Here is a 21078-nt window from a genome sequence, read left to right as displayed (position 1 = left end):
AAAACCCTGAGGCCCTGAGCTCAATGCCCAGAACCTCTGGTGGGAGGAGAGAACCAACTCTCAAAAGTTGTGTCTGACCTCCACACACACTGTAGCGTTCCGACACTCATCACACGCATATTGATGCTAAATAAAAAGAAAACAGTAGTTAGGGCTGGGCCTAGTGGCACTCAGGAGGCACTAACACTCAGGAGGCAGAGGACATTTGAGAATCTCTGTGAGTTTGAAGCCAGAGCCTGGTCTAAATAGAGATTTCTGGACAGCCAGGACTACGCAGAAAAATTCTGTCTTGAAAAACAAAAGAAAGAGAATTGGGGAATCTTCTGAAGATTGTAAAGAAGTTTTAAGAAAAAGATAGGCAAACATGTTTCCTAGCTTCTAGAATGGGATTTGGATATTCAAATATGTACTTACTAGATAGGTTAGTATATATAGACCAAAACATAATTGCATGTCAAGTAGTGGTGGCACACGCATTCAATTCCAGCACTCAGGAGTCAGAGGCGGGTGGATCTCTGTAAGTTCAAGGCCAGCCTGGACTACAGAGAGAGTTCCAGGACAGCCAGGGCTACACTGAGAAACCCTGTATTGAAAACCCATACAAACAAACAAAACACATTATTCCTTCAAGTTTTAATACAGATCACACCTCAATTCAATTCAGTAAGTATTCAACAATACATGCACAGTTTACTGTGACATATTATCCCAGTCTTTAAAAATAGGACTCCCATGAACTGGTAAGATGGCACAGTGGGTAAGGGCATCTGCAGCCAAACCTGGAGGTGTGGCTAAGCTGGTAGGGTATGCACAAAACCTGGGTTCTGTCCCCCGCACAGTGTAAATCAGATGGAGGCAGGATCAGAGACTCAATGTTATCTGTCACTATCTATCTGAGTTAAAACAAGATCTACATTTACTAAATGATTAAAAAGCAATAGCAGGATGGAGAGATGACTAAGTGGTTGGCAGCACTGAGGAGGCAGAGGCAGAGGCAGAAGGACCTCTGTGAGTTTGAGACCAGTCTAGTCTACATGAGGTCCAGGAGAGCAAGGGTTACAAAATAAATGAATGAATCAACAAAACAAAAACGCTCATACACATAAAATAAAAAAAAATCTAAGTAAATGTCAAAAAGTTTAAAGAGCAATGCCAAAAAGCCTGTCATGGTGGGACTATCTGAAGCTCATAGTTTGTCGATGGAGGAGTCCCGGCAGAGGAATTCAAGGCCAGCCTCCGCATTTCTTGATGTTTGCAAGAAGTATTGGAAACATTTTAATTACTTTTTTGTTCAGTGCTGGGGAAAGAAACCCAAGCCCTTGATAATATACTAAGTAAACATTCTCCCACTGGATTCTCGACCCTGCTTTTTGCAGATGTTTTATCTGGAAGGGGAGGGAGCTTTGATGGGAGTCAGCCCGAAGAGAGGAGATAGTGTTCCTAGGAGTCTGTGTTTAAGCAGAAGCTTTTCCTTGGTAAATATGCAGCCTGAATGTAGACAGCAAAAGGTCACGCGAGGCTGTGTGTATAAAAGACACTGGTTCTGAACAGGAGAAGTGAAAGGGGAATCTTGTTAGAGGAGGATAGATCATCAAGGTGGGCTGGATAAAACAATTTGGAGGGGGTAGGGTATGCTGTTTTAAGTTCCTTAGTAAGGGAATAACTTGTCAAAGTGTCTTGTTCTTTTTGGTTTTGGTTGCTTTTTGTTTTCTAGGGGGTGGGTTTTTCGTATCTTTTGTTATTGTTTTCTTTATTGAGACAAGATTCCTCTGTAATTTTGGAGCTGTCATGGAACTCACTCTGTAGACCAGGGTAGCCTCGAACTCACAGACATCTGCCTCCCAAGAGTTGGGATAAAAGGCCTGTGCAATCATGCCTGGCAAATAAGTAACCTTTTTTTCGAGACAGGGTTTCTTTGTGTAGCCCTGGCTGTCCTGGAACTCACTCTGTAGACCAGGCTGGCCTCACAGAGATCCTCCTGCCTTTGCCTCCAGCACAATAATTCTTAAGAGGAATAAACAAGGGACTTGGGGAGACAGCCCACTGAGTAAATGTGCTTGCCACCAAGGCTGATGACCTAATTCAGTTCCTGGAACCCATATGGTAGAAGAGTTCTAGCTCCCAAAAATTGTCCTCTGACCTCCACATATACACAATGGCACGCCTGTGAGTACACACAAACACAAACAGAATAAATAAGTAACTGTTAAAAAGAAAGAAAAACAAAGTCCTCACAAATTGGACTCTTAAATTTAGGATCTCTAAATTCAAAAATTACCGTCTCCTAATCCATACAAATAGCTACTTCAAATATTCTATTTTTCACCTCAAATTCTATTCTATTTCACTTCTTGCTCATCTCAACAGAACCTCTTACCCATGTTCAGAAAAAAAGAGGCAAAATTGATTATTTTGCCAGGCGGTGGTGGTGCACACCTTTCATCCCAGCACCTGGGTGGCAGAGACAGGCAGATCTGTGTGAGTTTGAGGCCAGCCTGGGCTACAAGAGCTAGTTCCAGGACAGGCTCCAAAGCTACAGAGAGACCCTGTCTGGAAACAAACGATAAAAGTGATAATTTCATCAGTTTTTTTGTCTCCTACAGATGCATTTGTCTGTATCCTGTCCGGTGGAAGAGGCATCCACATCCCCTTTTCTGCCCCATGTATGCATGTGTGTGAGAGTGTGTATCCATGTCTGCGCATGTATCTGTGCATGCATTTGTGTGTGCTAATGAATGCATGCATATATGTGTGTGCATGCATGTATGTTGTTTGTGATAGTGTATGTATATGTGTGAGTATATGTATTAACATGTGCATGTGTGTGTGACTCTCAGCTTTGAACATTTTGGGGGGGTGGGGGTTGAGACAGACAGGATTTCTCTGTGTAGCCCTGACTGTCCTGGCACTCGCTCTGTAGACCAGGCTGGCCTCGAACTCACAGAGATCCGCCTGCCTCTGCCTCCTGAGTGCTGGGATTAAAGGTGTGAGCCACCCGTGCTGGGTAGTTCTGAGCTACATCCCAGCCTTTCTTTCTCTTTTTTTCTGTTTTTTCCAAATACATATACATACATATATGTACATGTATACACACACACACACATATCTTGAAACAAATTCTAACTAAATCTTGTAGGCTGACTTCTAGTCCAGATTGGCCTTGAAATTTCAAGCCTCCTGTGCCAGCCTCCAAGTAGCTGGAACCCTAGGTCAGTGCCACCACACCCCAGCATCCTTCTCAACATTCCATACAGAATGTCCACTTTGCTCACCAGCTCCTGTCTGGCACAGAACCAGCTGACAGCAGACTTCAACGTCTTTCCTATGCTTTCAGAACTGTATCTGTGCACGCGTCCCCACGTAAACCCAACTCCGTGTGAAGGACAGCTTCTGGAAGTCGGTTCTCTCCTTGCACCTTGCCAACCAAGTCTCTCATTTCTGCTGCTGTGCTGTGCACTCCGGCAAACTGGCTTTTGAGCCTAAGGGTGGTTTCTCCTGTCTCCATCCCACAGCTGCTTAGGATTGTGGGCCCCAGGACGCCCGCCTTACATCTGGCTTCTTACATGAGTCTTGGGCAGCTGCAGCCGTCGGGATCTAGAACATTAGTTGAAAAACTTGTGCTTATTTTTTTCTACTTAGGAACATAATTCTACATCTTTAAATTCCTCCTCTTATTTACTTGAGACCGAGTCACTAACCTCCAAATTCCCAGGCAGGTTTAAACAATACTCCTGCCTCCGTCACCAGAGTACCTAGGACTATGGGGATAGTCCCACTGTAGATAGCACCCATTTTTTTTTTTTTTTTTGGTTTTTCGAGACAGGGTTTCTCTGCAGCTTTAGAGCCTGTCCTGGAGCTAGCTCTTGTAGACCAGGCTGGTCTTGAACTCACAGAGATCTGCCTGCCTCTGCCTCCCGAGTGCTGGGATTAAAGGCGTGCGCCACCACCGCCCGGCTAGCACCCATTCTTTTTAAATTGTCTTATTTACTAGAGTTATGATTTTTGGTGGTGGGGGTTGAGAAAGACTCTCAGTCTGTAGCCCAGCTGGCCTGGTGTTTTCTATGTAGACCAAAGTAGCCTCAAGTCCCGACAGTTTTCCTGTCAGCCCCCCGAGTGCTGGGGTTCCAGGTGTATAGTGCCAAGTCTCCCTCCGATGATAACTACTCTGAGAGAGAGTCTGACTAGGTCTTGTGATCTTCCTGTCTCAGCCTCTAAGTGCTGGGACTACAGACTTAGGCCACCATCCGAGCCCTCACTCCTTTATTTTTTTAGATTTACTTTATGTGTGTGTTTTGCCTGCGTGCATGTACGTGTACTACATGTGTGTGGTGCTTGAGGATGTCAGCAGAGGCTGCTGGATCCCCTGAAGCAGAAGTTGTAGGTGGGTGTGATGTGGGTGCTGGGAACTGAACCCAGGTCCTCTGCAAGAGCAGCCAGTGCTCCTAACTGCTGAGCCATCTCAACAGTCCATTCTTTTCTGTATTTTTAATTCTTTCCTTATGGTTTTGTTAGCCCATTTGTTTTGTTTGGTTGTTGTTATTTTGTTGGGTTTTTTTTTCAAGATAGGGTTTCTCTGTGTAACAGAGCCCTGGCTGTCCTGGAACTCACTCTGTAGACCAGGCTGGCCTCGAACTCACAGAGATCGTCTGCCTCTGCCTCCCAAGTGTACCACCACACCTGGCTTTTTCTTTTCTACTGACATCTTTCCTTCAATGTGTGTGTGTGTGCACACACGTGTGTTTCAGTGTGTCCCAGCATTTTGGAGGTAGAGGTAGAAGAATCAGGAATTCAAGACTAACCTGGGCAACTTGAGATCAGTATGAGAAATAACTTAGGAGGCTGAGGTAGGCAGGAGGATTGCAGGGAGTTTAGGGCTATAATGTGAGCTCCTGTCTCAAAATAAGCAAGGGCTACACTGCAGTTCGTTACTGAAGTGCTGCCCCAAACACGCCAAAGAGCTGGGTCAGTCAGGTTTTCAGATGGCCATAGTAGCACATGTCTACAATTCCAACCGAGGAGAGCCTGAGCTTGAGGCTACAAAGCAAAACAGACTGAGAACTCCAGACTTTCTCTTGGTCTGTGTCTGCATTTAGTGTGTGACTTCTGCGTGACAAACTGTTGCTGGATTATTTTCTGGGTTCTCGTTAATCCTGAATCACTTTTCCTTTTGCTTCCTCCAGTTCCCAGAGTTTACTGTCACCAAGGCTGCCAGTGACCTCCTGGTCACAATCAGCTCTTGAACAGCTCTTCAGCCTTCATCCCTTTGTCCCCAGTATGGCATTCGACCCCACTGACCTCTCTCCTTCCTTAAAATCTTCTCCCCGTTGACCTCAGAGGGTTCTTTTTCTCTTGACGGAGACAAGTGGCTTAATAAATATTTCTCAAATCTGTGAATGGCTTCCTCGACCTTGCCTTAAGTGTGGGTGGTCTCTAGGGTCACATCTCTGGGCAGCTCCTCTGCTGTGCATTCTCTCCGGCTAAGACAATCCCCACCCCGTTGCAATGACTGACTGAGTGCCTCTCACTGAGAACCCAGGGTCCAGCTCAGGTCTTCTGCTGTGCATGAGTCCCCCACTTAGAGAAATAAATACCTGATGGCTATTTCCATTTCAGCTGTAATGTGTACTCACCACTCAGTCTAAAAATGGGATTAGCCAGGGGTGGTGGCACAGCCTTTACTTTAATCCCAGCACTCAGGAGGCAGAGGCAGGTGGATCTCTGTGAGTTCAAAACCAGCCTGGTCTCCAGAGAGAAGGCCCCAGAGTGAGACTGTCTCTTGCTCTTCCTGTTCCCCAGCATGGTACCGGATCGGCTGAAAGGAGACCGTGCAGGAGCTTCATATCCACAAGCTGAATTCACTCAATGTCTGCGTACGGGAGAGCAGAAACAGACTGCCCCGGGCAGCCAAGGCCAGACACCTGCATTTTCCAAAGCTAAGGACAGCAGCAGGTCCTTTGGCATCAGGAGAAATGAAAAGACTGCTTTTCACTGCGCAGCGGGGCCTGGGCAGACGGAATCCTGGCAAAGCTCTGAAGATAACTTCCCAGATGCTAGAGATGCCAGGTTTGGGGTCCAGGAATGCATTGACCCGGGTATCAACTATCAACTACAATTCAAGCATTAGGATCCAGGGCCTGGACTACTTTCTTAGTTTGTTTGACTGGTTAGTTTTTCTTTCTTTCTCTCTCTCTCTCTCTCTCTCTCTCTCTCTCTCTCTCTCTCTCTCCTCTCTCCTCTCTCTCTCTCTCTCTCTCTCTCTCTCTTTCTTCTTAAGACTGGGTTTTTCTGTATAGTTTTGGTTGTCCTGGAACTCACTCTGTAGACCAGGCTGGCCTTGAACCACAGAGATCCACCTGCCTCTGCCTCCTGAATGCTGGGATTGAAGGTGTATGCCACCAGGCCTAGACTTCTATATGGTTCTGGGCAGGCCAGGTTTCAGCTGCACAGACTGCAATGTAGTCAGAACCAGTGAAGAGGCCATGCGCTGGCTCCCTCAGAAGTATGAGCAGTTATGTTCTGGCCAGTAAATTCTACCAAGAAGGTCAATATATTCTTCTCAGAGAAATGTAATAAATAAAAACAGAATGTTTGGTTAAACAGCAACAAGCAGGGTCGCATACTGCGGTCCTGCCGGCCTGGACTGTCTATCACTGTGTGGCCACACCCACGATCTCCTTAGCCTCCACGGTGTTCACACTGCCACTGTGAGCAGCCACGCCCAGCAGGCATCGTGTCTTTTGTCTCCTTATCCCAAGCATTTAGTTATAATGTCTGGCAATCAATAAGTAAAGGAATAAGTAAAAGTATCAAAGATAGAAAGGGGCAAGGCAGGGTGGGGTAGATTACAAACCATGTACCGGCTCCATCTTTGTCAGGCCGAATTCCTGCCTGACTGATGAGAGAGATCTTCACCATGCTGAACCTCAGCTGGATTAAGGACAAGCCAGTGATGGCTGTTATACTTAGTATCTGAAGCCCTGAGTTCAGACTCTTTTTTTTTTTTTTTTTTTTTAGACAGTGTTTCTCTGTAGCTTTGGAGCCTGTCCTGGAGCTAGCTCTTGTAGACCAGGCTAGCCTTGAACTCATAGAGATCCGCCTGCCCAGCAAGCTCAGTCTCTAGCCATGAGCTTAAAGTCAGCCTGAGCTACATACAACTAAACAAAAATTAAATGATGGATTCTGATTTATTGCTCCTCTGGCAGCATATTTAATAAACTCTTTCACTTTAAAAATTCAATAACAAGCCAGGCAGAGGTGGCACATGCTTTTAATCCCAGCATTTGGGAGGCAAAGGCAGGCAGATCTCTGCAAGTTTGAGGCCAGCCTGGTCTACAGAGTAAATTCAAGGACAGCCAGTGCTACACAGTGAAACCCTGTCTTGAAAAACCAATAAATAAATAAAATATAAACCCAAAAGGTATCATTTAACTTCGTTTTCTTTTTGAGACAGGATCTCACTATGCAGCCCCACTGGGTCTTGAACTCTCCAAGTAGACTAGGCTGGCCTTAAACTCACAGAAATCGACCTGCCTCTGTCTCTGGAGGGCTAGGATGAAAAGTGTGTGCCCCCACACCAGGCTATCATTTAATCTTTTAAAATGTCTTTGTATGCATGGATGTGTGTGGATTTAGTTTTGGAGGCTTCACTTCACAGCCCAGGTTGGTCCTCTCAGCAAGTTTCCTGCCTCAGTCTCCTGAGGGCTGGCCTTACAAGCACGAGCCACTGTGAATATCGGGATCGAGAGGGCTCACAGACATAAATCAGACCACGTGCTTAGACTTTTGTTCTTGCTCTTTGAAGCAGGGGGTCATGTAGTCTGGGCTGCCTGAAACACACTGTGGAGCCAAGACAGCTCGTCTTCCTTTCTCTACGGCCATAGCACTGGCAGTAGAGACATGTGTCACCACACCTGTTCAGTTCACTCGAGGTAGCCTAAAACTCCCAGGAACACAGTAAGGACCCCAAAGCCAGAAGATCTGTAATCAATACTGTCTGCTCCTCTTCTACACGGCCAAAATGCTAGCTTTCTTTTTTTCTTTCTCAAGATGCTTTCTCTGTGGTCCTGGATCGCACACTATAGAGGAGGCTGCCCTTGAACTCAGAGATCCACCGGCCTCTGCCTCCCACTCCACGTGCGTTCCCAATGGTTTATATTTTGATTTTCCTAGTCTTTTCATGCTAACTCCCATTATTATTACTTTTTAATTTCTTTTTAAAATTAGTTCCACTTATTTATTATTCTATGAATGTGGGTGTTTTGTCTGCATGCATGTCTGTGTACCACAGAATTCCTGGTGCCCTCAGAGGCCAGAAGAGGGTGTGGTTGGCTTTCCTGGGACTGGAGTCACAGAGGATTGTGGGCTTCAGTGCTGGGAACCGAACCCTGTGGAGAACAGTCAGGGTGCCTAACAGCTGACCTGTGTCTCCGGCCTGTTCTCGGTTTCTGAAAGCTCCTTGTTACTTTCTAAGTCCATTGTTAACTGTGTGCTGGGTTCAGCTCCTACTAGAACCGGTTATGTTCTAGAGGAGCGCAGCGGCAGGACATTTGCCTGGCGCACACAGGCCCTGGGCAAACTTCCCGGCAAGGTGAAAATAAAAAGGCGGAAGGGTGTGGGGCAGAGTGGCGGTGCACACCAAAGCTCAGCACTCTGTCTGTCAGGGACAGAGAGCTCTGTGAGTGGGCGGAGTGGTGGTGCACACCAAAGCTCAGCGCTCTGTTTTTGTTTTTGTTTTTTTTTTTTTGTTTTTCAAGACAGGGTTTCCCTGTAGTTTCTAGAGCCTGTCCTGGAGCTAGCTCTTGTAGACCAGGCTGGACTCGAACTCAGAGATCCGCCTGCCTCTGCCTCCCAAGTGCTGGGATTAAAGGCGTGCGCCACCACCGACAGAGAGCTCTGTGAGTGGGCAGAGTGGCGGAACACACCAAAGCTCAGCACTCTGTCAGTCAGGGACAGAGAGTTCTGTGAGTGGGTGGAGTGGCGGTGCACACCAAAGATCAGCACTCTGTCAGCAACGGAAAGTTCTGTGAGTGCAGGGTCATCCTGTCTACAAAGAAGCCATGCATCATGGTGCATGCCTTTAACCCCAGCATTCAGGAGTCAGAGGCAAGAGGATGTCTGTGGGTTTGAGGCCAGACTGGTCTACAGAGTGAGTTCCAGGACAGCCAGTGCTGTTACACAGAGAAAGCCTGTCTCAAAAAGCAAAAGCAAGCCGGGAGGTGGTGGCTTACGCCTTTAATCCCAGCACTCGGGAGGCAGAGGCAGGCAGATCTCTGAGTTCGAGGCCAGCCTGGTCTACAAGAGCTAGTTCCAGGACAGGCTCTAGAAACTACAGGGAAACCCTGTCTCGAAAAAAACCCCAAAAAAGCAAAAGCAAAAATAAAACAATAAAAGTCAAACCCTCCCATAAGAACAATATCATGTACTGTCATCTGCTACCATTTCTTCCTTACCATCGTCTTTGTGTGTGTGTGTTCACTCCTGTGCATGTGCATGCATGTATATGTAGAGGTCAGAGGTCAACCTGGGGTGTCTTTTCTCAAGTGTCAGCACACTCTACCCCACTTTTTTTTATATAGGGTCTAACTATGTAGTCCTGGTTGAAAGTGAGACAGACCAGACTGGCCTTAACTCAGAGCACCTGCCTCTGCTGCCTAGTGCTGGGATCAAGGGTGTGTGCTACCACCCCTAGATCACCCTTATTTTGTAAGACAGGGTCTCTCATTGTCTGGCAGCTAACCAAGTGAGCCAAGCTGTCTCTTCTGGCCAGTGAGCCACAGCGATCTCCTGTTTCTGCCATCCGGTGCCGCAAGATTAAAGTGTACACCATCTGACCTTTTTTTTTGGGGGGGGGGCGGTTACGGGGATTGAACTCAGCTTACCTGGCCAGCAGCTTCCTAAGCAAGTTTCCTGACAGCCCCTTATCTCCTGACCCAGGAGGTGTTTATGTGCAGGGTAAGGCATAGATGCCCTCATGTGTTCATGGTCTGGTAGTTAATAAAGTCACACATGACAATAGGGAGGTGTGGGGCACGGGAGGTGGCTGGGGGGGAGGGTAGAGTGCTTGCGGTACAGACGTGGAGACCTGAATTTGAACTTGGATCCCTTGACCCCACCAAAAGCCACATGTCACGGTGGTATGTGTGCTGGGGGAAGGAGGCTCAGGAGAATCCTAGGGGCTCAAAGCTGAACCCCAGCTTCAGTAGAAGACACCCATTGTCAGCCTCTGGCCTCACAATGACACACCCGCTCCCATGGAGGACTACAGAACACAGGCTAAGCAGTCTGGAGAATGAGGACAGCCTGTGTGATACACACCTGTAACCTCAGAGTGCACTCAGAAGGCAGAGGCATGAGGGCTGACACCCGGATGAGTGGGAGTGTATGGGGGGTACCAGCTGGGAGTTGGGGAGAGTTCTCGGCAGAGAGGTCAGAAGAGTGAAGGCTAACACAGAGGAAGAGGCCGCAGACCCCGCAGGGTACACTGGAGCAGGAAAGCACCAACAGGCTAAAGCAGTGCAGGAAAGGACAAGCTGGGGGCTGGAGAGATGACTCAGAGGTTAGGAGCACGACCTGCCCTTCCTAAAGGTCCTGAGTTCAATTCCCAGCAACCTCATGGTGGCTCACAACCATCTGTAATGAGATCTGGTGCCCTCTTCTGCTGTGTAGGCATACATGCACACAGACAGAACACTATATATGTAATAAGTATATCTTAAAAACAACACAAAATAAGTTTTAAAAAGACAAAACACTATATATAATAAATCTTTCAAAAAACACAAAATAAATAATTTTTAAAAGATATAAAAGATTAGTGTCTGTGTGTGTCCAAATACATGTCTAGGACCATGCGTATGCAGGACACTCTGTCAGAAGAGAGCACTGGGCCCCTGGAGCTGGAGGTATGGGTGGATTTCACTTTGCAGCCCTTCACCAGGCTGGCCTCGAACTCAGCGATCCCCCTGCCTCTGCCTCCTGAGTGGGATTAAAGGCGTGAGTCACCACTGCCTGGCAAAACAGAATTTCTTTATGTAGCCTTGGCTGTCCTAGAACTATGGCTGTCCTAGAACTACCTCTTTTTTTTTTTTTAAATATTTATTATGTATACAATATTCTGTGTGTATGTCTGCAGGCCAGAAGAGGGCACCAGTCCTCTTTACAGATGGTTGTGAGCCACCATGTGGTTGCCAGGAATTGAACTCAGGACCTTTGGAAGAGCAGGCAATGCTCTTAACCACTGAGCCATCTCTCCAGCCCCCTAGAACTACCTCTTGTAGGCCAGGCTGGCCTCGAATTCACGGAGATTCCCCCCGGCCTTTGCTTCCGGAGTGTTGGGATTAAAGGCCTGGTCCACCACCGCCTAGCCCACTGCTAAACTCTTAATGGCAAATACTTTTGCCTCACTGGCGCCCTCGTTTCCTAAGCCCTCTAAGGGGCTGCTAGGCGCTGTACTTGATCCACTAGTGTTTCAGTTCGATACTGACACCTGCTGGTCACATATGGCTCAGCAGCCTTAACCCTGGCACCTGCTTCCTGCCCGTACTGGAGGCCAGGACAGGCTGTGCCAACCTTTCCTGCCTGAGCCTGAAGATACTTGTGATAACGCTGTTTTTCCGCACCACTCGATGACCTTCAGCGCTTCCCTCACCGACCCCCACATTAAAAATCCGGACTCTGCATCGTTCTCAGTACCACAAGAATATTAGGCAGCGAGAAAGAAGCAGCTGAGGTGGAGGGTATGCAATCGGCCCCTCCCACCTCAGAGTCCGTGCTTCCTACAGAATTCCATTCCTTCTGACCTTTGTCTTATTTCTAGGTTGCTCTCGGTACACGGGCCTTCTTGGTGACAGAGATGATGAACCGGAGGTTGAGAGTAGGTGGGCGGGGCTTGGGGTGGGGCTAGACCAAAGGGCCTCTTAGGAGCTTCTCCATTCTGTTAACTCTCAGGAACAACCGAGGCGAGACTGGCACCCAGCACCCAGCACCCAGCAGGTGAGAGGGTGGCCGTGAGAGAAGGGTGGGGTGACAGTTCGGGATACTCCTACCCATTTACCCTGACCTTCCTTTCTGTATTGGGGAATCCTTGTGTCCCCACGAGGACCACTGTAGCGGATGGGGCAAGGCATATCTGGAAGAGAGAGAGGCCTGGCTTGGGATGAGGGCTGAGTGCAGGCTGAGGGAATGGAGGTGCACAGTGGGGCACGGCGGAGGTTTAGAGATGTAAAGTCTCTTTGGGCATGGAAGGACAGTGGCTCTGAGTGAAAGCTTAGCTAGGTTCGGGGGTCACGGGGATGACGTAGAGGCTAGAAAGAGAAGGCCAGAGACAGAGAGACCTTGAGAGGACGGGGGACCTAACTGGAGATGGAAGTAGGGGCAATGGGGGGCCAGGAAGGCAGGAAGGCTCATACGGAGCAATCACCCCCACTGTGGAGGGCAGTCCTACCAAGCCCAGGGCAAGCCAGGCTACAAAGGTTCCCAGTGGAATGGTTCAGCTGGGGGAGAAAGCCTGCTGGCTAGTCTCCCTCTGCCTCTTCAGACTCCCATTTTCATTTGGGGGAGAGGGTGAGGTTGCTCCTCATTGCGGTCACAGCCACATCCTGCAGAGCAGGGGAGGGGGAAGTAAGAAGCAAAACAAGCAGAAGCACAGTGGAGGACCATGGCCTTGCCTTAGGCACCGGCTCCGCCACCAGGAGGGCCTCAGCTCCAACCCCACCGCTGTGGCCCAGCCTTCCTCAGTGGGCTGACACCTCATTGGTACCACTCCTTGACAGAAGGGGCTTTGGGGGGATTATTTAACTCGTAGCTAATACTTTTTTACAATTTTTTATTTTAAATTATGTATATGAGTGTGGCTGTGTTGGATTCCCCTGAGGCTGGAGTTATGGGCAATGGTGAGCCGCCTATGAGTGTGTGGGTCAAGCCACCTCTCCCGCTCCTTGAAGCCGGTTTCTCATTTACTAGGAAAAGTAGCTTAAATTCTCTTAGCCTTGCTGGGCGGTGGTGGCACATGCCTTTAATCCCAGCACTTGGGAGGCAGAGGCAGGCCTGCTCTATAGAGCAAGTTCCAGAACAGGCTGGACTGACTATACAGAGAAACCCTGTCTCAAACAAACAAACAAACAAGAAATTCTCTTAGCCTGGAGACTGGAAACCGAGACAGTTCATATGAAGCACTTGCACACAGTAGGCCTCTGAAAATGCCAAGTGCTTCCCCACCCCCACCCCCGACAGGATTTCTCTGTTTAACAGCTCTGGCTGTCCCGGAACTCATTCTGTAGACCAGACCAGCCTGGGCTTGAACTCACAGAGATCTGCCTGCCTCTGCCTCCCAGGTGCTGGGACTAAGTGTGCGCCACCACCGCCTGGCACCAAGAGTTCTTATTGGGATTCTAGAGACCTGTGTATTCCCACTTCTTTTAAGGTTCTATGGTACCCTACCGACATGGGCTTTTTTGATCTGAAGCCTGGAGACACGAGGGTAGTGCCTATGTTTCTGGATGCAGGATACACAGTTAGCATCCGTAACTGGTATCTGTTCAAATTCCCTGCCAAATGGGCACTAGGCTCTCCATCGTGGCAGTAGTTTCCTGCTCTAAGAACCCAATTATCGGGCTGGAGAGATGGCTCAGAGGTCAAGAGCACTGACTGCTCTTCCAGGGGTCCTGAGTTCAATTCCCAGCAACCACATGGTGGCTCACGGCCATCTATAATGAGATCTGGTGCCCTCTTCTGGGGTGTAGGTATGCAGGCAGAACACTGTACATAATACATAAAGAAATCTTAAAAAAAAAAAAATTATCCCCACGCTCCTCCAGCCAAGGCTTTCCCTGCTCCTCTGTGCTGTTTTGGAGAAGCACAAGTCTGAGTTTACAGAAATAAAGGGAAAAGCAGAAGCAAGGTTTACAGGATGGAGGGGCCCCAAGGGAGAGGGAGGACAAAGCAGCCAAAACAAAGAAAATGGGGAAAAGCCATTTCTCTCTCTCTCTAAGGACGCCTGTGGCCTCTCTAGGGACTGACCACATACCCACCCCGGTACCATGGAGTCCTTCAGTTCAAAGAGTCTGGCACTACAAGCAGAGAAGAAGCTACTGAGTAAAATGGCTGGTCGGTCTGTGGCTCATCTCTTTATCGACGAGACCAGCAGCGAGGTGTTAGATGAGCTTTACCGCGTGTCCAAAGAGTATACGCACAGCCGGCCCAAGGCACAACGGGTGCTCAAAGACCTCATCAAGGTGGCTGTCAAGGTGGCCGTGCTGCACCGCAGTGGCTGCTTTGGCCCTGGGGAGCTGGCTCTGGCTACACGCTTTCGCCAGAAGCTGCGACAGGGCGCGATGACAGCGCTCAGCTTTGGTGAGGTGGACTTCACCTTCGAGGCTGCTGTGCTAGCGGACCTGCTCAGAGAGTGCCGGGACATTCTGTTGGAGCTGGTGGAGCATCACCTCACCCCCAAGTCACATGACCGCATCCGGCACGTGTTTGATCATTACTCTGACCCTGACCTGCTGGCAGCCCTCTACGGGCCTGACTTCACTCAGCACCTGGGCAAGATCTGTGACGGGCTCCGGAAGCTGCTGGATGAGGGGAAGCTCTGACTGGACTTTGGCAAAATGACTGACCGGGCTTTCTAACTCTGCTCAAGCGCTTTTCAATCCCTGGCTTCATTCTCCCCCGAGGTTGTTGACGCCCAGGCTGCTCCCACCCCCAACTGCTGGCCGAGGACAGCAATGGGCCGACTGAGGGGGCTCTCCTATCCCGTGCCAGCAAAGGAAACAGCTGATTGAGGAAGATGAAGTGAAACTCGGGTCTGCTTCTCCCAGGAGAACTACCCGAAACGAGATCCTCCTCTTCCACGAACCCAAGGAAGGGGGCACGGAAGGCCAGAAGCAGGAAGGTGGCTGGCTGTCAGAGGCCTCTAGATCTCCTAGAGCTGGAGGGAGCCCTTGGACACATACCAGAGGCTGGGTTCCAAAGTCTTTAGAAGGAGCTGGGGGAGGGGAGGCATGGGGAAATAAAACCACTAAAACAGGCGCAGGGGTCACTGTTTAATCTCTCCAGCTCCACACTCAGGCTGGACATAGAGGCGAGGACTAGAAACACCACTCATCTCGCTGGTTCCCACTTGCGAACAGAAGCCAGGCAGCCTCCGGTACTACTGAGCTGCCATGCCTATTCTTCAGCTTAAGGAACAAAAGACACACTGTACTGCAGGTCGGGGCTACCGATTACAAACAGATACGAAGTGAGGAACATAGGCAGGCTGGGGTGAGCTCTGCAACTGCCTCCTGAAGCCCAAGGCATCCTCTTCCACCCCTTAGCCAAGCAGGAGAGGGAAGAAGGTGAAGGGGTGGACTGGGAGGCGGTCAGTGCCCTGCCCCACTACTTCCTCTCAGAGCCAAGAACTGTCAAGAGTTAGAGGGACTGCTCATTAGGACCCTACCTTGAGCGCAGGGAAAGACTCAGCCCGCCAGTCCACCAGTCTCTGTGGCCTCAGTAGCACGCTCACTAAGGAAGCGGGAAGCGGGAGGCGGGAGGCCGGAAGGTAAGCAGCCCACTCCCAGCTCTGGCTTTCCCTCTCTTCAGTGATACAGAAATCACATTATTTCAGTTAAGAGGAGGAAGGAATTAGATATAGCAAATAAATATTACTTCAATATAGCACCAAATAAATTAGGTAACGTCATTAAAGATGGGGGTGGGGGGTCCTCTGCTTCCCTGCTCTAACCCAGGAAACGGTGGAAGGGACAGCAAGGCCGTAAAGGAGCCTTTGAATCTAAAGCACAATGCTAGATTCAGCCCAAGAACTGGGAAGAGTTCTGTTCCCATTCCCAACTCTTGGCAAAAAGTGTTCCCAGCTGAGGAAATCTTGACAAAGAGCTGGGCAAGATGGCCGGAGAGGAATGAGGCAGGCTGGGAAGCTCTGCTTTTGAGCCTCACCTCAGACTCCTCCCCGCTCCGCTGTTCCTTCCCAGCCTGCTTCTCGCATCAGTCCGGGGACATCAGAGTTTGAAGATTTCATCCTCCTGATCCCGCAGTGTTTGGGTCCGGGAGGTCTGGGTCAGTGGTACCGTCAGAGCTTGAAAATCTCATCCTCCTGATCCCGCAGTGTTTGGGTCCGGGAGGTCCGGGTCAGTGGTACCGGACCGAGCACTGCTCGCTGCTGCGTCCTAGGGGAGCTGAGGTGGAGCCCTGTGCCCTCCTCAGGGACCCTGCAGGTGAGGAAAGAGCAACAGAGTGAGGGAGACTGTGAGAATGGACCCAGTGCAAGGTGTGCTTCACGAGGTGGACCGAGTCTCAATGTCGCCGGGAAAACCGCTTGTCCTCACACTGCTGCACAGTTCTTACCTTAGGGAGAACTGTGAGAACACAGAGGCCACAGAACCCATTTTCCCACTGCCTCACCCCCTTCCCGCTGCCACCCGCTCTGCTCACGGCCTCGGAACCATATGGGGAAAAAAGGATATCCTCAGTTTCCAGGCCATTCTGTTATTAGTTTGTGGTTCGCTAAAAGAGAGGGGTTTGTGCAGGGCCTTGGAGGGGCCAGCTGGAGACTCACCCACTTTCCCCTTTCCTCAGCTTCTGGGCAGCAGCCTTCTTTGACAGGCTGATCTGTGAATCGAGCTTCTTAAGGAAATCAGAGGCAGAAAGGTCATGGATGGGTGTGGAGGTTTCCTGGTGCGGCGGGAGGGCTTCGCCATTGGCCCGGCCCGAACCTGACTCTTCATTCTTCCTCTTCCCTGAAAGTGAACCAGCGCCATCCTTCCTGGGTCGTACCTCCTCTCCATCATTTTCCTCCTCAGAATCCAAACCATTAAACAGGTCTCTGGGCTCTGTCAGGATGGGGATGTAGAGAGTTTTCTTCAGGAAGATGGAGTCGTTAGTATAAAGGCGGTTTGTACGCTTAATCTGTTCCATCTTAAAAAAACAAAAACAAAAAACACCCAAAATGAATGAATGACAGTACAATCCACCAATCTTTTTTTTTTTTTTTTCTTTTTTGGTTTTTAAAGACAGGGTTTCTCTGTAACTTTTGGAGCCTGTCCTGAAACTAGCTCTTGTAGACCAGGCTGGCCTTGAACTCACAGAGATCCACCTGCCTCTGCCTCTGCCTCTGCCTTGAGTGCTGGGATTAAAGGTGTGTGCCACCACCGCTCGGGTAAATCCACCAATCTTAGATAGCATCTCAAACTTTTTGTCTTCTTTTTTACTATGTAGGCCAAGCTAATGTCAAACCAAGCCTGGCTCAGGATCTCGGACTTTTGTCATTGGTATGGTGGTGGGGATATGTGCACTTCAGCGGAGCCCAAAGGCTGCTGCACTGTTCATGCCTGCACCAACTGGGCCATCTTCCCAAGCCACCAACGCAAACGTTTTAAGTCGTTGTGCAAGTCTCTGACTCCATAACACAGCAGCTCAAGCATAACGGCTGATGTTAATTGTGTTTTACCATTTTCCTCTTCACATTTTTAAAAATTATTGCAGCAGAAAACAAAAAGAGAAACAACCTACAACCCTTTTATTTATTTAAGGCCACCAAAGAGGAGTGGTGGCAAAAGCCTCCTACCCCAGCTCTCTAGAGGCAGCCAAGAAGACCTTGACATCAAGGCCATTTATGGGTATGTGAGTTTGAAGCTAGCTTGAGTTCCCAGGAACTTTGTCTCAAATGAAACAGAACAAGCTACTAGTATTTAAAGCTAACAATTAAATAATTAATAACAATAAATTAATTATTAATAATTAAAGCTGAGGGGCTAGAGAGATAGTTTTAATAGTTAAAAGCACTGGCTGCTCTTGCAGACCAATTCCTAGCACCCATATAGTGGTTCACAACCATCCGTAACTCTAGTTCTTGGTGATCCAAAACCCTTTTCTGACTTCTGTGGGCACCAGGCACCCCCATGGCACACAGATATACATGCAAGAAAACACTAAAAATAAACTTAAAATAAAATAATAAAGCTGAGCCAGGTATGGTAGTGTACCTTTCTTTTTCCTGGTTTTTTTGAGACAGGGTTCTAGAATAGCCCTGGCTGTATAGACCAGGCTGGCCTCAAACTCAGAGATCCCCCTGCCTCTGCCTTCTGAATGCTGGGTTCAAAGGTGTGTGCCACCACCGCCTGGTGACAGTACACATCTTTAATCTCGGCACTTGAAAAGCAGAGGCAGGGGGATTTCTGAGTGTGAAGCCAATCAAGCTACATAATGAGACCTGGTTAACAATAAAATAAATAAAGCTGGATGGGGCTATATTTGTGGCTCTGCAGTGCAGTGTTTGCCTGGCATGTGCAGAGCCCTAGGCTGGACCCCTAGTAGACCTCCAACAATTAATAAACAAAACTCTCACACACGTTCTCACAGTCCTGCCCACCAACAGCACACTTAACTGTCTCTCATCTGGGCTAACTGTTCAGTTTAATTGCTCTTCCTCTTTCCTGTCCACATATCTTCCCCTCGCCATCTAGAAAAATGAATCTGATTAACCCTCCAGCTGGCTCAGCAACTTCTAGGGCTCCTCTTGGGCTAAACAACAAAAACCAAGTGGGGACTCAGGGCCTTTCTCTAGCTGCCCCCACAGGACCTGCATTCTAGCACTGAACTACACCTTCAAATCACCAGTTCCCTTGGTCTTGTTATGTGTGGTCCTGGCCTGGAGCTCTGAGTCCCTCTGCATAGGCATCCTAACGGCTGTCAGGCTGTATCACCAAGCCTGGCTTTCAGGCAGCTTTTCCTTTTCCTTCCAGACAGGGTTTCTCAGTGTAGCTTGGCTGTCCCAAAACTCACTCTGTAGACCAGGCTGGCCTCAAACCCACAGAGATCCGCCTGCCTCTGCCTACCGAGTGCTGGGATTGAAGGCGTGTGCCACCATGCCAGGCAGCTTCCAGATAGCTGTTAAACTTCCATGTAATTGAGACTAGGCCAGAATTTAGAGACGGAAGGTTGAAAGGAACTATTTCTGCTCTTAAAGAGCTTGCGGACTGCTGGAAGTCAAAGACAGAAAATATCTGGGTTAGACAGACCTGTAGAAGGGAACACGGAGGGCAAGGTTTCTAAGTCTTCAAGGCCCATTGTGAGGAAAACCTACGCCACAGCATCCATGGCTCACACCCATCTCAGCCCTCACGACACAGGAGCACTGTGAGTTCCAGGCCAGCTGAGGCTACACAGTGACATACCAACTAGAAAATCCACCCTCCCCACCAAACAAAATTCCACGTCAACTGATTGCCACTCCCAGTTCCACACAAAAATGAATAGTTCCTGGTTCCCACTCCTCGTGACTATTTCTTACATAACCATTGCTTCTTCTCCATTCCTCACAGAATTTAAACACGAACACATCAGTACACATTTATGCTTTACCTCCAGGAAGGGTTACTATAAGGCTTTAAGTACAGCAGGCATGGGAATTTGTCTAAATTCAACATTTGTTTGTATGTGGTGATACAGAGGGGACGGCTACAACTTTAACTTTTATGCCCATCAAACTCCTCCTAGGTGTGACCAGAAATACTTCTTGTATGGAGAGGGTACTTGTTTTGTGCCTCATTGGAAAGAAAGCACAGGCCTGGCGGGAAGAACTACAACAGGCACTCTGGGAAATCTACTAACTCTTCCTGACTTGCTGTAAAGGTTTAGCCACTCCCAGTGTTTCTGCGTGACTAATGGTAGGGGCCTTAAGTCAGACAGACAGACCTATCTGAAACCTCCCTCTGACACTCAAGTTATCTGACCTTCATCAAACTGGTTACCAGGGCTGCAGAGAGGGCTTAGCCGTTGAGAGACCCGGCTTCAATTCCCAGCACCCACATGGCGGCTCACAGCTGTCTAACTCCGGTTCCAGGGGACCTGAAATCCTCATACAACAGACATACCTGCAGGCTAACTGGTTATCAGTCTTAAGTCTCAAGCTGATAGGTCCACCCCCAACCCCACCACCCCCGCGGCCAACCCAATCCACAGGAGCTGCTCCTCCCACTGGGAGACGTGTCCCACTAGATAGAACTACACTGAGATGTGAAAACGAGTAAGGAAGGCAAAGCAGACCACAATATAATTAACATAACGTCGGGGAAGACTGCTTAACGGGCCACAACTCTCTCCTAAATGGTCATCACACCCCCAATCCTTGGAAGACTCACCGTCACCCCATATTTGAGAGCTAGTCCAGCCAGGGTGTCTCCAGGCTCCAACTGATGCTCCAGGCGTCTTTCCCTCACTGGGGAGCAGGACGATTGTACCAGGCTTCCATAAGAACGAGCACGGCTCCCTTGCAGCAGCCCTGATCCCCCGAGTGGGGGCTGTCTAGAGGGAGAAGCCATCTATCTCCTCGGGATGCCAAGACCTAAGGTCACAACTGAGGAAAGCCTGGCTAAGTAGCTAACAGTGAGAGCCGAACCCAAGGAATAAATATTCAGGGAATTCCTTTTTCGTTCTCTCGTCTCTCTTCAGTCTCCTCGCTCTCGAGAGACTACATCGGTCCTCCTCCTCTTTCTGCTGTTTACCGAGCGAGCTTGGGGTCACAGCCCGTACCCGAAGAAGGCTGCCAGACCGGTTACACCTCTCCTTCCTCAAGCCCCTTACCCATAAACATCTTGCCTGAGTTGTCAGCCGCTGGCCCCCTCGACTTTCGACGCCCCCCTCCAACTCCTCGCAAGCCTGATCTCTGACCTCTGAACCCTAGATTCCCTCATCAACACTCTTCCCTCAGTGTGCCCCCACCTCCCGCAGCCAGGCCGCCGGGAGCGCCCCCATTCTCTCGGCTCCAAATCAGGCCCACCCCAAGTGGGTTGTGGCTGCGGGCGCTGAGCCTGAGGACTGCAAGAGTTCGCGGTACACAGTCCACTGAGACTCCCGAAGCCTCACTCCACATCGGGGTGTCCCACCCCGAAACGCCGGCTCCGCATTCAGGCTCCTGGTCTCCAAACACCTGGATCCTTCGCGATGCGCGGGCCTGTATTCAGGTGAACGGTAAGCTCTTCGAAAACTAGGGAAAAAAATAACTAAAAGACTTCATTTCCCAAGAGGCAAAGCGTCCTCGGGACGTCAGAGGAAATGCAGGCCCCCTCAGGGCGCTGGAGGCGG

The 21078-nt window shown here is 49.3% G+C and overlaps 2 protein-coding genes across 5 annotated transcripts; one reads left to right on the top strand and one right to left on the bottom strand.

Moving 5' to 3' along the window:
* The first annotated feature begins 11918 nt into the window (after positions 1–11918).
* On the top strand, positions 11919–15026 carry Tnfaip8l2 (TNF alpha induced protein 8 like 2). 3 transcript variants are annotated; one of them, XM_038311200.1, is made up of 2 exons: positions 11919–11991; positions 13989–15026. In XM_038311200.1, the coding sequence occupies exon 2, from the start codon at positions 14037–14039 to the stop codon at positions 14589–14591; it is 555 nt and encodes a 184-aa protein (XP_038167128.1). In that variant the 5' UTR covers positions 11919–11991; positions 13989–14036; the 3' UTR covers positions 14592–15026. The 3 variants fall into 3 exon arrangements, with proteins under 3 accessions (XP_038167128.1, XP_038167129.1, XP_038167130.1); XM_038311201.1 differs by having other exon boundaries at positions 11935–11991; positions 14009–15026; XM_038311202.1 differs by lacking the exon at positions 11919–11991 and adding an exon at positions 12878–12890 and having other exon boundaries at positions 14009–15026.
* Positions 15027–15028: 2 nt separating this feature from the next.
* Lysmd1 (LysM domain containing 1) lies at positions 15029–21042 on the bottom strand. 2 transcript variants are annotated; one of them, XM_038311192.2, is made up of 4 exons: positions 20136–21042; positions 18831–18974; positions 16553–16911; positions 15029–16205 (listed from the first exon to the last, which is right to left on the bottom strand). In XM_038311192.2, exons 1-4 carry the CDS (start codon positions 20313–20315, stop codon positions 16067–16069), a joined length of 822 nt encoding a protein of 273 aa, XP_038167120.1. In that variant the 5' UTR covers positions 20316–21042; the 3' UTR covers positions 15029–16066. The 2 variants fall into 2 exon arrangements, with proteins under 2 accessions (XP_038167120.1, XP_038167122.1); XM_038311194.2 differs by lacking the exon at positions 18831–18974 and having other exon boundaries at positions 20136–21041.
* Between the last annotated feature and the right edge of the window lie 36 nt (positions 21043–21078).

This window comes from Arvicola amphibius, chromosome 14, assembly GCF_903992535.2.
Source record: "Arvicola amphibius chromosome 14, mArvAmp1.2, whole genome shotgun sequence".
NCBI lineage: Eukaryota > Metazoa > Chordata > Mammalia > Rodentia > Cricetidae > Arvicola > Arvicola amphibius.
This window is presented reverse-complemented; position numbering and strand designations above follow the sequence as displayed.